Source organism: Rhinatrema bivittatum, chromosome 1, assembly GCF_901001135.1.
Source record: "Rhinatrema bivittatum chromosome 1, aRhiBiv1.1, whole genome shotgun sequence".
In the NCBI taxonomy this organism is placed as follows: domain Eukaryota; kingdom Metazoa; phylum Chordata; class Amphibia; order Gymnophiona; family Rhinatrematidae; genus Rhinatrema; species Rhinatrema bivittatum.
In genome coordinates, this window is record NC_042615.1 from 197,144,795 (window position 1) to 197,162,317 (window position 17,523).

General features: G+C 45.1%; 1 protein-coding gene across 1 annotated transcript in view; it reads right to left on the reverse strand.

Moving 5' to 3' along the window:
* The window catches only part of LOC115080235 (ADP-ribosyl cyclase/cyclic ADP-ribose hydrolase 2-like), a 116,875-nt gene that overhangs the window by 56,708 nt on the left and 42,644 nt on the right, over positions 1-17,523 (reverse strand). Inside the window, exon 4 of the mRNA XM_029584390.1 lies at positions 4,570-4,664. Coding sequence (XP_029440250.1) covers positions 4,570-4,664 — 95 coding nt within the window. The remainder of the gene's footprint in view (positions 1-4,569; positions 4,665-17,523) is intronic.

Below are 17,523 nucleotides of genomic sequence, written 5' to 3' on the forward strand. Positions count from 1 at the left end.
AACAGGCGAGGAACAGGAATGCAGGAACACAGAATGGCAACTTACTTCTCTAAGCAGAGACAACCCATTTGCCAAGGCAAGGAACTGGAGCCTGAGCCCTGCCTTATATACCGGGCTCAGGTGATCGCATCGGACGGCATCCGGCCCAAGGTTCCCACCCTGGGCCCTTTAAATGTGGGAGCACGGGCTGCGCGCATGCCTAGGGGCGGGGCCGAAGACGTGGAGCCCCGACAAGAGCTCCACTGTAAAGCCTGCGAAGGAGTTGGAGTTCGGGGAAGCCATCAGGGACTCCGCGAGCTGGCTGCAGAGGTGAGGGAGGAGTGCCCGGAGCTGGAGGAAGGGAGAGCGAGGTGAGCAGGCCCGGTTGCGGCACCAATGCAACACCAGTGTATCCTTTTGGGGTGATACTACTGCTGTCCAAGGAAAGGAACTGAAAATTATAAATGTGATGCGAACACTGATGGGTGTAGCTTGGGTGTAAGCATGGGTGTACTTGGGTGTAAGCATGGGTGTAGCTTGCTTGTTACGGCGGCTACTACCCCAAATCAATTAAGCATGATACTTCACTTGGAATACAACCAGCACAGCTCACTGCTTCAACAATAGTGGGGAATGAAGTAAAGAGGATTTATATTCAGACAACCAACAAGGACTGAATTGCACAGGCAGGGTAAACAAACGGGAGTAGCTTGCTTATTACGGCGGTTACTACCCCAAACCAATTAGCTAGATACTTCACTTAGATGCAGCTCCAGCACTGCTGTCTGCATCGATGGTGGGGGTGGAAGGGAATTGGAACCAAAAAGTTACCAATAAGGGCCCTGACCTCAGCGGTCAGAGTAACAGATAAGTATGAAAACAAATAGGTGTGAAAGCTTGCTGGGCAGACTGGATGGGCCGTTTGGTCTTCTTCTGCCGTCACTTCTATGTTTCTATGTTTCTATATATATGATGCATGGAATAAAGATGTTTTTTACTGCACAGCTGCCTGTGACAATACACATAGTTCAAGGCCTGTCAGGGTCTGAAGAAGAACATATAACAGACTCATGCAAGTATGTCAGATGGCGGCTGACTGAGAGGTTGGAGAAGGAGCTGCTTGATACTTTATACTTATTTCCTTAAATACCAGCCTATTTAAATTTCCTAAATGCCGCATACTAAACGAAAAGCTAGGCTTCGAAAAAGCCTAGCTGTTTCTGATAGTCTGGAAGAAAAACAGCTATCAATACAGACCTTTTTCACCTCCACGCCGAAAGAGCTGGGAGCGAGGGCCGCTGAGGGCCAGGACGCGGAGCGAGCGTCCTTACCACAGGCCGACAAGATCTCGCTGAGTCCCTGGCACTCCAGAGACGCCGTCCCCACCGCACTGTGAGAGAGCAGCGGGGGAAGCTGTGGCGAAAACGGTCCCGGGGACCCCGATTGAGCTTGGAGCTCTAAAGGAGAGAGAACTGGGAGTTGTACCTGAAGAGGGGACAAAAGAGCCTCCCTGAACAAGAACTTCAAGGACTTCCACTGGGAACATATTTATCTTCAGCCCTGAATGACACCAGGCCCGCTGCTTCAACGCTGGAACTTGGAAGGGACTCTGACACTGAGGCCGCGAGAAGGGGTGAGCCATTACAAGTTTTATCCTCCTTTCCTGTTAAACCGGCTATTATAACAATAGACTCAACATGGGAAGCACTTGCAGCTATTGAAAAAAAAGCGATTTTGAATTTATCTAAATCTGTTTTTGAAGCGAATAAAAGTAGTGCCTATAACGAAGAAAGGATCTTGACTCGAGAAAGAAAAGTAAATGCATTGGAAGAGAAGATTAAAGTGGTGGAAAATCACCAACAGAATTTGTTACAGTTTGAAAATGTTCAGAATAAGAGAATTGAGAATAAAGAAAATACACTTCATAATTTGAATGTGAGGGTAATAAATTTTCCGATTATAAGCCAAATGTTACCGATGGTCTTGTTTAAAAAATACTTGAATACGATCTTAAAGATACCTATTTAAGCAGCACCTTTAATTACAAAGATTTATTATTTACCTCAGAAAAAATTGAGACAGAGCAAAGAAATCAGGAAATACAACAGCAACAACAGCAAATAAATATTACTGATATGTTGGAACTAACACTTGAGGACAAAGTCACTCCTAGAGGAGCACTGTTTGTGACTTTTGCCTTTCTTACAGAGAAAAATAATATATTAAGGTTGTGCTTCCGAAATAGAACTGAGCTATTTTATGGGCAAAAAGTGTGGTTATTCCTGGACATCACCAGGACAACGCAAGAAAGAAGAAAGAAATTCTTAGAAATGAGAGAGGAAGCAGTGACTAAGTGCTCAAGATACACATTGTGTTACCCGTGTAAATGTGTTATTAAAATTTCACAATCCTGCTTATGTGTTCTTTGAGCCATCACAGCTACGATATTTCATGGACTCACACCCTAATGCGACACAACCAGTGCACAATGGCAATGTTTAGGCTATCTCAGTCAGCCTCCTGATATTTCCTTTTGCTATCTGATATATAATTTCGTTCTTGGAATTACAAATTATACTCTCCCCTCCCACCCCCAAGATCACTTATGAAAAAGTGGTATAAAACATAATTATTTCCTGTAAGATTAATAGCACTGGATATGTGTATTAGACTAGTTTCCATTTATACTACTTGCTTTTTCCTTCACAATGTGTATTGTGTGTAAAATTAAAAATGCAATAAAAAAAAAAAAGAAACAAGTATGTGATAAGTTAAAATATACAACATAGTTCTCATATTTTATTATTTTCCATCCCCCACATACCCAGCTCCTGCTCCTCGGATAGGGTGAAGCTGGGAAGTCTGTGGAGGTGACATTCATAGCCTCTGGGAGGGTGGGAGACCAAAAGACACCTCTCAGCAGACCGTAGAGCAAATTTCTAGTAGTTTCTGAGGGGAGCTGTGGTTTTTGCCTCTGGGTTGAGGATTGTTGCCATGATAGCTCAGCTGGGGCATGGAGAGAAAAATGGAACAACCCCCCCCCCCCCCCACCCTCCTTAAGAAGCTGTGAGTAAAGGTCATGACACCCAAGCCCCGGGTGGCTGGGGGCTATTTAAATCAGAAAGCCCAGAAATGAGCATTTGAAAGCTGCCAGGTGATAAAGAAAATAATAATAAACAAGTTAATATAATAATAAAAAAATAATAAACGGGTAGATGTCAATCGGTTATTTACTCTTTTGGATAGTAGAAAGACTAGGGGGCACTCCATGAAGTTAGCATGGGGCACATTTAAAACTAATCGGAGAAAGTTCTTTTTCACTCAACGCACAATTAAACTCTGGAATTTGTTGCCAGAGGATGCGGTTAGTGCAGTTAGTGTAGCTGTGTTTAAAAAAGGATTGGATAAGTTCTTGGAGGAGAAGTCCACTACCTGCTATTAAGTTCACATAGGGGCGGATTTTAAAAGGCCCACGCGCGCCGGCGGCCTATTTTGCATAGGCCGCCGGCGCACGTAAAGCTCCGGGACGCGCGTAAGTCCCAGGGCTTTCGAAAAGGGGAGGGAGGGGGCGTTCCCGAAATGACGTGTCGTTTCGGGGGCGTGCCCCAGCATTTCGGAGCCAGGCCTGGGGGCGTGGCGCCGGCCCAGGGGCATGGTCGAGGCCTCCGGACCAGCCCCCGGGACCGGAGGACGGAGCAGGGCTGCCGGCGACACGCGCAAAGTTAAGGGGGGGGGTTTAGATAGGACCGGGGGGGTGGGTTAGGTAGGGGAAGGGAGGGGAAGGTGGGGGGAGGGCGAAGAAAAGTTCCCTCCGAGGCCGCTCCGAAATCGGAGCGGCCTCGGAGGGAACATGCAGCTCACGCTGGGCTCGGCGCGCGCAGGTTGCACAAATGTGCACCCCCTTGCGCGCGCCGACCCCGGATTTTATAAGATACGCGCGGCTATGCGCATATCTTATCAAATCCAGCGTACTTTTGTTCGCCCCTTAGTGAATAGCCACTGCCATTAGCAACAGTAACATGGAATAGACTTAGTTTTTTGGGTACTTGCCAGGTTCTTATGGCCTGGATTGGCCACTGTTGGAAACAGGATGCTGGGCTTGATGGACCCTTGGTCTGACCCAGTATGGCATTTTCTTATGTTCTTATGTTCTTAAGTTGGAGACATGTGCAGACACAAAAGTAGGCCTGTTTCATATTCTGTGTTCAATCTTTTGGTTGATCCTCCAGTAAGCTCAAACAGTGTAGTATACAGTGTGGGCAGGGTCTCTGAGTGGGAGGGAGTAGTGCTGGAACATCAGCAGGATATAAGCAGCAGTGAGAGTACAAGGACCAGTACATGAATTATCCTATATACACAAAATACAATCAGGTAAACAAGCAGGTACAAATCTCTGCAGGTAATTTTCCCTTAGGCAATAAGTCAAAACTGCTGGTGTAGTTTGTTTAATTTTGGTGCAACCCCGCAGGTAAAAATATCAGTGGAATGTGTACCAGCACAGGCATTTTTTATTATTGTATCCTTTAGGAATGATATTTTCAAACGTCACTACAACCTTTTTAATCTCGCACTTGCTTTATGAATTTTCACAGAATAACGTATGGTCATTGAAGCAATTCTCCAGAAAGACTCTACTGGATTCTGCTCACATTCCTCTGTGGTAGGGCAGGAAACATAATCAATTCCTATCAAAAGAAATTAAAAATATATTTGTAGAAGGGAAAAAATGAAAGAATGGTATTCTTTTTTTCTAAATAAAAATATACTATACTTTATTAAAGGATATTTTGGAATTTATTTAAATACAAGCCCTGCTCACCAACATTTTTTCATAGGAATAAAATGGGGAAAACCTAGGCCTGGATTTGGCAATAGGTACACTGTGCCTGTGCCTAGGGGAGCAAAAATCTGGGCGGCAGCAAGGTGGCTGAAGATTTGCTGCCTCCCAGCTGTGCTGAATCGGATTCAGCAGGAAATAGCCCTTCGCCTCCCAGGTAGTGTTCAGGGAACAGGAGGAGAGGAGCTGAGGCTGGAACAGATATAGCGTACCAAAGAAGAGACACTCTGCTCCCTAATCCACCCCCTCTACTCCTTTCCTGTCATTCAGGGACAGAAAAGAGAGGGGGTGAGCCTGGAGCAGACAGAGCAATGGGGGATCATTTTGAGGAGGTTAGGAGGGGCTGAGGAAAAGAAATTGGGGTAAAGGGAGATTGGCTGAGGGGTGTTTGAGAGAAAGGGGAATGGGGCATAGGGGGCAATGTCTGTATGTGTGTGTGGGAAGGGATTGGCAACGGAGTGTGTGTATGGATAAGCTCCAGTCCTGCTAGATAGGAGATTAGAAAGGAGACGGAAATGCAAAAGGGAGCAGGCCTGGAGCACAGCAGGGACATTTTTCTCTTCCGCCTCCCCTGCAATCCAGATTCTTCCCCCAGATTCTGGAACCTCCCTTTCTCTCCCTTCTCCCCAGATCCTGAAACCCTCCTGGAACTCTTGATCCTAGATCCTGTATCCTGTGATCCCCCTCCTATTCTGTCTTCTGCTTTCTCAATCCCAGAACCTCCCTCCTCTCCTTCCTATTCCCCCATTCCAGATTCCTGATCTGCCTCATCAATCTTCCCCATCTTCTCTCCTTCCCTTTTCTGGTCCTCTGCCCCTCTATCTCCAGTTCTCTCATCTTCTCCTCACCCCTTTCCTTATTCTCCTTCCTCTCCTCTCCCTATCCCTAGTCATCTCACCCTCTTCTCCTCATCCCATCCCCACAATCTTCTTCCTATATTGATACTTGAGAGCCTTTTCCTCACACAATATAAATTATACAGATACAAATAAGTTTGGAAAACTACTTTATTTTTTATATTATAATATAAAAGACGGTAATGTTTTCCAATGTGCTTCAGAATTTTCTAATTCTTGCCCCAGAATCTACCCCTGCGCTGCCGCAGCAAACTGTATGGCTGTAGCTTAGACCTTTTGTTCTCTGTTGTCTGATCTTACTGCTAGGATGGAAAGAAGGCACATGCAATAGCACTTACAGCATCTAGGGCCAGCAAAAACCTAAATCTGACACTGGGAAAGCCCCATAGTGAATTAGGAAATGTGGTCAATTTTATCAAACTATACAAAAAATCATTTCACACCATGAAACTAGGGCAGAAAACCTCAAAGGCGACTAGCACTAAACATGCTGATATACTGCCCTTGTTCACAGTGATTTATATATGCAAAGTTCAAGGACTATCAGGTGCCTGAAAAAGTGTATGCAGTGTTTGTTTGTTTTTTTCAAATTACTTTTTATTAATGACACAGCATCACAGATACAAAATAAAAAGATTCCTAACATTTGTACAGCAAATGGTTAAAAGGGGAGGTGAAAGAAGCTATTTTAGCCAAAAGATCTTCATTCAAAAATTGGAAGAAGGATCCAACAGAAGAAAATAGGATAATGCATAAGCGTTGGCAAGTTAAATGTAAGACACTGATAAGACAGGCTAAGAGAGAATTTGAAAATAAGTTGACCGTAGAGGTAAAAACTAATAGGAAAAACTTTTTAAAATATATCCGAAGCAGAAAGCCTGTGAGGGAGTCAGTTGGACCGTTAGATGATCGAGGGGTTAAAGGGGCACTTAGAGAAGATAAGGCCATCACGGAAAGATTAAATGATTTCTCTGCTTCGGTGTTTAATAAAGAGTATGTTGGGGAGTTACCCGTTCCGGAGAAGGTTTTCATGGGTAATGATTCAGATGGACTGAACCAAATCACGGTGAACCTAGAAGATGTGGTAGGCCTGATTGATAACCAGGGTTCTGAAGGAACTAAAAAATGAAATTTCAGACCTATTAGTAAAAATTTGTAATCCATCATTAAAATTTTCCATTTTACCTGAAAACTGGAGGATAGCTAATGTAACCCCAATATTTAAAAAGGGTTCCAGGGGCGATCCGGGAAACTACAGACCAGTTAGCCTGATTTCAGTGCCAGGAAAAATAGTGGAAAGTGTTCTAAGTATCAAAATCACAGAACATATAGAAAGACATGGTTTAATGGAACAAAGTCAGCATGGCTTTACCCAGGGCAAGTCTTGCCTCACAAATCTGCTTCACTTTTTTGAAGGAGTTAATAAACATGTGGATAAAGGTGAACCTGTAGATGTAGTGTACTTGGATTTTCAGAAGGCGTTTGATAAAGTTCCTCATGAGAGACTTCTAGGAAAAGTAAAAAGTCATGGTATAGGTGGCGATGTCCTTTCGTGGATTACAAACTGGCTAAAAGACAGGAAACAGAGAGTAGGATTAAATGGACAATTTTCTCAGTGGAAGGGATTGGGCAGTGGAGTGCCTCAGGGATCTGCATTGGGACCCTTACTTTTCAATATATTTATAAATGATCTAGAAAGAAATACAACGAGTGAGGTAATCAAATTTGCAGATGATACAAAATTGTTCAGAGTAGTTAAATCACAAGCGGATTCTGATAAATTGCAGAAAGACCTTGTGAGACTGGAAAATTGGGCATCGAAATGGCAGATGAAATTTAATGTGGATAAGTGCAAGGTGATGCATATAGGGAAAAATAACTCATGCTATAGTTACACAATGTTAGGTTCCATATTAGGTGCTACCACCCAAGAAAGAGATCTAGGTGTCATAGTGGATAACACATTGAAATTGTTGGTTCAGTGTGCTGTGGCAGTCATAAAAGCAAACAGAATGTTGGGAATTATTAGAAAGGGAATGGTGAATAAAACGGAAAATGTCATAATGCCTCTGTATTGCTCCATGGTGAGACCCCACCTTGAATACTGTGTACAATTCTGGTCACTGCATCTCAAAAAAGATATAATTGCGATGGAGAAGGTACAGAGAAGGGCGACCAAAATGATAAGGGGAATGGAACAGCTCCCCTATGAGGAAAGACTAAAGAGGTTAGGACTTTTCAGCTTGGAGAAGAGACGGTTGAGGGGGGATATGATAGAGGTGTTTAAAATCATGAGAGTTCTAGAATGGGTAGATGTGAATCGGTTATTTAGTCTTTCAGATAATAAAAAGACTAGGGGGCACTCCATGAAGTTAGCATGTGGCACATTTAAAACTAATCAGAGAAAGTTCTTCTTCACTCAACGCACAATTAAACTCTGGAATTTGTTGCCAGAGGACGTGGTTAGTTCAGTTAGTATAGCTGTGTTTAAAAAAGGATTGGATAAGTTCTTGGAGGAGAAGTCCATTACCTGCTATTAAATAAGTTGACTTAGAAAATAGCCACTGCTATTACTAGCAATGGTAACATGAAATAAACTTAGTTTTTGGGTACTTGCCAGGTTTCTTATGGCCTGGATTGGTCACTGTTGGAAACAGGATGCTGGGTTTGATGGAGCCTTGGTCTGACCCAGTATGGCATGTTCTTATGTTATGTTCTTAATAAAATAAAGATCCCAAATAAAGGCTAATTGAGGACTTATGCTCGGTTTTCTTATTTTTCAAAACAACCCGTTCATGCAACTCAGCACCATACCTTAACATGCACAGGCATACATATTTGCATTTCATAGACACAGAACCTAGAATCAAGTAGCTATATTAGAATGAAGATTTTTTTTTCTTTTTTAAGATTATTAAAATGGACACCACACCAAAAAATATTTGACTTCTTGTAAGGAATTTTAGCTAGGGGGTGAAACTTCATATAGAATATTGTGTCCAGTTTGGAGACTACACCTTCCAAATAGATATAGACTGGATGGTAATATTCCAATGAAAGCCTACCAAAATGGTTCAGGGTCTATACCAAGTCTTATGGTCCCTGTGTGCCACAGAAAAGATTGCAGAGTGTATAATGTTGAGTTTGTTGTTTCCTGCTAAAGGAAATTGCTAAAACGATAATGAAAGTAAGGTTGCGAATTGGCTCCAGATACTCAGTCCTAGTTTTATCTCTTTGCATGCAGGAACTTGTAATCTTGTTTTTCTGAAGACATGCATAGATAAATCAGAACTCCAAGTCCCTGCATGCACTGGGTAAAGCCAGGACTGGATCAACCTGTCTTGAAAGATCTGGAGCCAGTTGGCAACCCTAGATGAAAGGGGAGAGGTTTTGGAAAGTGTGGGATAATCTAATGGTTGGGGGTGGGTTATGGTAACACTTTGACTGACAGACTGGTTCAGCATCTAAGGGTTGGGTTTTGGAAAAGGGAGATTACCCTGCTTCGAGCAAGGTGGGGGCTCCCTCAGAGTCACCAAGCCAAGAGAAGGAGGCAGCTGTGAACCCCTCCCCCCCCCCCCCCCCGGGTTTCAGGGGAAAAGAGAAGGAGCTGGACAGAGATGCCCCACAGGCGACTTAGAAAAGTTGAGTAAAGAGAAAAGACAACTGAAGAATCTAATACTGGAGTTACAGAGTGAATAAAGGAACTAAAAAGAGGGCTTTCGGGACTAGAAGGAAGCCTGTGCCTGATTGGAGCCTCTAAGCAGGGTTGGGGAGCTGCATTCCATCTACAGAAGAGGGAGTGATTTGCCTTGAAGCCAACCTAAAAGCTATGAGTAACAAATTGGATTTAAACTCTTGTGAGTGCTAAGGAAGTTGGGCCTAGTCTAAGACTGAAGAAAGATTTGTACGTAGAACTGTGATTTCACTTTGCTCTGAACTCTGAAAAGGATTGAGAGGGAAACTACTGATTTTTTTTCTGGAAGCATGATTTCTATAATTTTTGGACTGATTGAACAGTTTATTTTACAAAATTATGTTTGTTGGCGCACACCCTCTGTAGTGGATAGTGAATTTGTGGAGGTGTTTGCATGAGTGTCCTCAGCTCAGTTTGGCTTTACAGTTTATCTGTCCTAGCCTATGAACCAGCTGAGACTGATTTTCTCACTTTGGGGCTGATGCAATATTTATGCGCAGAAAGCGAGCGCTGAACAGTCAGCGCCCGCTTTCCTAACACGCCCCGAGGCGCCCCTCCTGGGGCTCGGCTGAGCACACTGTATTGCATCGGCCCCTTTGGGTGAATTACCACAGGTCCTCTGAAGTTGAGAATGTGACGCAGCTTGGTCCACATTGTAAGGCTCCAACACATGATAAGCTTGTGGGGACAGGAAACTGGTTTATAGTAGCTTGCTACATTTTCAAAGTTATAAAATCTAAAAAATGTTAAAAGTTAGTTAACAAATGCAGGATTGATGATTAAAACCAGCAAACCCTTCTATCATACTTATCGAGGTTCTTAGTATGATGATCCATTTATTCAGTTTAATGGCTACTATGTTCATTTTTTAAATTTGAAAATGGTTTTCAGGATAGATTTCTATTTGTTTGCATTTTCTTCCCACAAGTGAACGTTCATTTACCTGCACCTTTGCAACAACCATCTTTGACCTAGATGTTGCGACTGTCGCTGCCCGACGTCTCCACTACGCCCACCTTACCTCTTTGGTGACGCCCTCTTTGCCTGTTGGAGGTTTGGCTGCCGTGGCGACATTGTGCTGTTCTCCTCCGGTGTCCCCGGACTGGCTAGACGCCGCACTCCATGATCCTAGCAGCTTAAGGGTGCGCGTGCGGTGCAGCCCCGACTCAAGTACCAGCAGTGGCGCGAACCTCAGGGGCATCCCCCTGAGGTGACGTCATCTCCACTGGATATTTAAGATCTCTGAAATCACTAACTAATCGAGTTAGCAAGGAATGGAATGGATTCCAACGGAAAGGATTTCTTATGCTCCTAGCTACTCTGCCTCCTCGGACTTACCAGGGGTACCTGCTCCTCGGGGGCCTCGTTTCTCTTTGCTTTTCAGATCGCAGTCTGGAACCGGTACTCGCTCCTCGAGGACCCCCGTTCCCGGACTTGCTACTGAATACCACTTCTTCCAGGAAGTCATCGCTGCCTACTACACCAGTAAGTTACCATCTCTCTCTCAGAGCGTTCCCTGGAACCAGGAACTCGCTCCTCGAGGGCCTACTTCATTCCAGCTCCTGGGCTGCTTCCAAGAACTATTGTGTGAGTGTTACCATCAAGGTTCTGTTCCTGAACTCTGCATACCCTGCCTACTCACTATCTTCAGTTTCTCTACAGCTCAGTTATCCAGGATCGCTGTTTCAGTGCCTGAGGGACTACAGCCCAGCCGGGCATTCCAGCTCACTACTGCCACCTCTGGTGGTTCATTATACTGTCTAATAAAAGAACTAGTGTGTGTCTGTCTCCGTACTCTGAGCCTGACCGGTGGTCCCTCTCGGGATCTTCTCCCAGGGGCGTGGTCATCTGCCACCAGCCCAAGGATCCACCCACAACTACCTCAAACACCTACACTAGATTCATCATTTTGCTATAAATATAGAAAAAATAGTGCCCGTGATAAAAAAAAAAGGGGGGGGCATGGTTAGGGGTAATTTCCCTGGTACCACTTTGTAGAGGCTCACCAAAAAGTTAACTATTTATACCATTGTAAGAGGGGACACTAGTAACTCAGGGTGAGGTGGGTTTTCGGGGGCAGTTTTACATGTGCACATCCCTCCAAATCACATTAAATCTTCACTGATGGTAACTGTGCTGTCCGTACATATGACTGTGCATGTAAAAACTGGCCCCCCAAAAACAAACTCATCCCCAAACCTCACATCAAGTTCATAATGCCCCCAGATTTGAGCCTCCCCAGAGGCTCTCTCTCTCTCCCTCCTTCCCTCCCCCTCCCCTCTCCCCTCCTGAAACGGGATTTGTGACCTTATGCTTTTCATCATTGAACCCACTAAGGAGACTACTGACCTGCTTAAAAGTAAAGCTAATGATATACAGACATTTGGACATTTGAGAGGTTTTTCTTAAAGACTTTCAGACTACCCTAGAACAGCCTCAGTGGAGGAAACAAAAACAGCCAAATTCCAATAAAACAAACTTGATTACATACGCATATCTGTTTATCCTTGGTTGTGCAAGATTATTTATTTATTTATTTATATTACACCTTTCAGACACTTCAAAGCAGATTATATTCAGAAAATGTAGGTATTTTCCTGTCCTCAGAGGACTCATAATCTAACTGCCTGATTCACTAAGGCTTTTCTCCCATTCTGTGTCTATAGGAAAATACCTTGATGAATCAGGCCCTAAGATGGTAACTTTCAAACTGGCGCATGGGCGCACATTTGCGAGCATGTGTCAGTCTGCACCCACAGATGCGGTGATTTTATAACTTGTGCATGTACATGCACTCATGTTATAAAATATCCTGGCCATGCACCCATATGTGACAAATTTTAAATGGATGCACGCATGGATGTACAAATCCCACTTCTACTCCGTATGTCGTGGGACTTTAAAAGGGGTACTTCCCAATGCCATTACAAGTTTACCAGTTCATCCACTAGTTCATCTAGTTAACAGCTAGGTCTTCTAGACCTCCCTGGTTGAAGGCCTGTACTCCCCCCCAGTTGCCCCAGACCCTTAAAATCCCTCTGAAATGACTCAATCCTTTTGTTTTATAACTTACTTGCCAGCCATAACAAAAGTCATTACACAGCAGGGGACCTCGGTGTGTGCAGGGGCACTTAAATATTTACATGCGTATCTCTTGGCCAGGCCTCGACACACCCGTGCCCCGCCCAGACCATGCTCCACCCCTTTTTGGAAACTTTGAAGAAGTGCACGCTGCAGGAGATATACACATATCCAGGTGGCTTTTAAAATCTGCTTGGCATCTGCAAACCTGACTTATTTTGTGTATCCCCTAATTAATGTGTGCTGGGCTTTTAAGACTCACCTTTAATGTTGTATCTGAAGCAATAGAGGGTGAAGTAACTAGCCCAAGGTCACAAGGAGTGGCAGTAGAATTTGAACGCTGGCTTCCCTGATTTTCAGTCCACTGCTCTAGCCACAAGGCTACTCAGCGTCCAAATAAAATAGCTTTTTTATTTTTCAACTGATGATTCCTCAAGTGGCGAAGATGAATGATCTCATTATACCATAATACAACATGGAACTTTTTCAAACTCAAGCACCCATACAGATCTAAGGGTTCAGTATGCCTCAAGCAAAGAACTGAATCAAACTGATCAACTGGCCTCAGATACTGAGATCCACAGTTTTAAATTTTTTAGGTGAGAGTGTGCCTATGGAATTATGTTCTGCATTGGAAAAAGGACTGTCCTTCATTCCTACTGTCAATCATGACCTTTGCAGTATTGTGGTTCATAAATTCTTACATACAGTATAGTTATGACTATTTTTTGATGGCTATCTGGTCAAACACAAATCTCACTAGGTTCTGCCTGGTCCTATGGATTCACATATAGACACATTCAGAGATCTTAAAGACTTGGCATCCAGCAGGCATTGTTGGAGGCGACAGTCGATACGCCCGGCCAGGTCAATGAGGGCCTCTAAGTCCTCTGGAAGCTGCTGAGCGGCCAGTTCATCTTTAATTCTGAAGGCCAGCCCCTCCAAGAAAATGCTACGGAGACTGTCCTCACGCCACTCTAGTTCCAAGGCTAGGATGCGGAACTCCACTGTGTACTCCGCCAAAGGGCGCAAGCCCTGACGGAGATGAAGATCAGAGGTGGCCGTGGACTGTCGCCCTGGTTTGTCAAAGACCTGTTTGAAGGTCTGCACAAAGCAGGGAAGATCCAGAAGCAGAAAGTCCCTGCGTTCCCACAAGGGAGAGGCCCAAGCTAGGGCCTTGCCATCCAGGAGCGACAAAATAAAGGTGGTCTTGATCTAGTCATCGACAAATTAAGCCAGTTGCAAGGAAAAATGCATGAAGCAATGGTTCAGGAAACCGCAGCACTGTTTTGGGTCCCCTGCATAGTGAGGAAGTGCCGAGAGGTGGAGACCTGTGGTGGGAACAGGTACTGCCTCAGGCGCGGGTGGAGGAACACCGGGCATTGGGGCTGTGTCCAGGCGATTCGCTAGACGATCCAGCCCCAGCCCCCAGCCCCCTTCTTTCAAGTTCCTGAAGAGTTCACTATTGAAATGTAAATAATCATGTTTTTCTGTTCACTGTAAGTTCCATTAAGTTCCTCCTTGCGCCTTCATGTTTTTTTGTCAACTGTTCAGCAATAATTAATTATTAATTGTTTAATTGTTCAATGTAAACCGCCAACGAGGTGATAGTTTTTTTTCCTTGTAAACCGGTGTGATATGTATATTATACAGGAACATCCGGTATATAAAATCCAAAATAAATAAATAAATCCAGGCACTGTTGCTGTTTCTGGAGCCTCTGAGCCAATCCAGGGATGGCTTGAAGGCCACTCAGATCTGCCAGGTCCATGGCCTCAGCAACCTGTTGCTTGTGTGGACACTTGAGCCGAGACGAGGTTGATGCTGCCACCAGGGGAAACCCCTAGTGGTCCTCGTCATTGGGAAGCAGTACAGGCTAGAAGACCCAACAGGTGCTTCACCTTTAGCAGCCTGCGTTCCCTGCAGGTTGAGCCCTTGGGTGCCGGGGCTGGCAGGACTTAGGTGTGGGTCTCTCATGTCGAGGAGTCCAAAGGAGAAGGCAACATGGCATCGGGCAGGCAAAAGTCAAGGCAGGAGGCGGACAGATGAAACAGGAGCAAGCCAAAGGTCAGGACGGGCAGCAGGCAGGCAAGATGAAGAGAGAAGCTGGAGGTCAGGGAAGGCGGAGGTCAAGCGAAGTCTGAATACTCAGGCAGGCAGAGAACAAGTGGAGATGAGATACCAGGCAGAGGTCAAAACCAGGGAGAGAACTGGGACTGGTCGAGAGAGCAGGGACTGGTTGCCTGCCGGAGCTGGTAAGGGTCCTGGCCATGGGTGGCCACGGCCGGGAATCCTAACAATCTTGGATGCGTATCTGTTAGTGCATCCCATAAAGTCCATTGTCCAAAAAATGAGTGTGCATCTGACTGTTGATACAGGATTTTCTGCCTGGTAGGTAGGTGTCCTTATTACAGATATCTGGGTAGAGTCCATGGTAAGAACATGAGAAATTGCCATACTAGGTCAGACCAAGGGTCCATCAAGCCCAGGATCCTGTTTCCAACAGTGGCCAAATCAGGCTACAAGAACCTGGCAAGTACCCAATCACTAAGAAGATCCCATGCTACTGATGCCAGTAGTAGCAGAGGCCATTCCCTAAGTCAACTTGATTAATAGCAGTTAATTGACTTCTCCTCCAAGAACTTATCCAAACCATTTTTTGAACCCAGCTACACTAACTGCACTAACCACATCCTCTGGCAATAAATTCCAGAGCTTAATTGTGCATTGAGTGAAAAGGAATTTTCTCTGATTAGTTTTAAATGTGCTACTTGCTAACTTAATGAAGTGTCCCCTATTCCTTCTATTATCCAAAAGAATAAATAACAGATCCACATTAACCTGTTCTAGATCTCTCATGATTTAAAAGACCTCCATCTCCTCAGCGATCTCTTCTCTAAGCTCAACAGCCCTAACCTCTTTAGCCTTTCTTCATAGGGGAGCTGATCCATCCTTTATCATTTTGGTCACCCTTCTCTGTACCTTTTCCAGCACAACTATATCCAAAAGTGTAAATAACCAATTTACATCTACCTTTTCTAGACCTTTCATGATTTTAAAGACCTCTATCATAGCTAGGGATGTGAATTGTTTTAGGACGATTAAAATTATCGTCCGATAATTTTAATATCGTCTTAAACCGTTATGGAACACAATACAATAGAGATTCTAACGATTTATCGTTATAAATCGTTAGAATCGTGAGCCGGCACACTAAAACCCCCTAAAACCCACCCCGACCCTTTAAATTAAATCCCCCACCCTCCCGAACCCCCCCCCCAAATGACTTAAATAACCTGCGGGTCCAGCGGCGGTCCGGAACGGCAGCGGTCCGGAACGGGCTCCTGCTACTGAATCTTGTTGTCTTCAGCCGGCGCCATTTTCCAAAATGGCGCCGAAAAATGGCGGCGGCCATAGACGAACACGATTGGACGGCAGGAGGTCCTTCCGGACCCCCGCTGGACTTTTGGCAAGTCTTGTGGGGGTCAGGAGGCCCCCCCCCAAGCTGGCCAAAAGTTCCTGGAGGTCCAGCGGGGGTCAGGGAGCGATTTCCCGCCGCGAATCGTTTTCGTACGGAAAATGGCGCCGGCAGGAGATCGACTGCAGGAGGTCGTTCAGCGAGGGTTCCGGCGCCTCGCTGAACGACCTCCTGCAGTCGATCTCCTGCCGGCGCCATTTTCCGTATGAAAACGATTCGCGGCGGGAAATCGCTCCCTGACCCCCGCTGGACCTCCAGGAACTTTTGGCCAGCTTGGGGGGGGCCTCCTGACCCCCACAAGACTTGCCAAAAGTCCAGCGGGGGTCCGGAAGGACCTCCTGCCGTCCAATCGTGTTCGTCTATGGCCGCCGCCATTTTTCAGCGCCATTTTGGAAAATGGCGCCGGCTGAAGACAACAAGATTCAGTAGCAGGAGCCCGTTCCGGACCGCTGCCGTTCCGGACCGCCGCTGGACCCGCAGGTTATTTAAGTCATTTGGGGGGGGGTTCGGGAGGGGGGGGGATTTAATTTAAAGGGTCGGGGGGGGGTTTTTTGGGGGTTTTAATGTGCCGGTTTTGCGATTTTACGTTTTTTTCGATTTTTACGATTTTACGATTTTTCACGATATTTTACCCCCCCAAACGGCAACAATACGATTCCCTCCCCCTCCCAGCCGAAATCGATCGTTAAGACGATCGAGGACACGATTCACATCTCTAATCATAGCCCCTTCTCAGCCATCTCTTCTCCAAACTGGTGATTTTAAATGTGCATACTCTCCTAGTGGCTGTTCCCTTGAAGGCCTAGTGCTAGGATCCCCTCTGCAATACAAAAATTCCTACCTTTAGTCATCTTCCTTCCTCGGACAGCCAGCCTTAATGAGTGAAAATCCTTAATGAGGGATTTCATGTTAAATGTTCCTCCTTTACTTTGTTCTTGATTGGTTTTTTTTTCCTGGGGGACTTCTCTTGGGGAAAGGTCAGCAGTATCAGGCTTTCAAACAGCTCTAACATCCCAGTGGGGAAGGTGGATCCAAAAACCTCCCCACTTAACTCAAAGTTTAAAGTTTAAATTGGATATCTTCTCTGTCTTCACTGTCTCTCGCAGCAGGATCCATCACTGGTGCTTGGCTACATAGTATTTAGAATAGACTCACAGGTCTTTCATCCCCTGGATCAGAGCACTTTTGCCCCTAAAGAGTATCAGGCTTACAAATCTATCTCTCTGCAGTTTATAAGAGGGACCCTCTGGCAGGGATTGCACTATGAGGTATCTCTCTTAAAAGAAAACTCCTTTTGGAAAGGCCGGGAGGCCATACCAGAGTGTGTAAAAAATACATCTTTACACTCTGGCTGCTCTCTGAAACTGAACCCACAGAGTCTTAAAATGGCTGGGCTAAATAGCACTGAGGCATCCAATCAGAACCTTTAGATGGGAGGAACTGAAGGGTATGGATGGCTCATAAGAAAAAGGTATTAAGGACAGGGATAGTGGCATCTAGTGGCCAGACTGGGTGGATCTGCCACATATACCATGAACTGTAAAGTGGGATTTGACTTAAAGCAATGCACAGGGCCTAGATGTTAATCTTTCTCCTG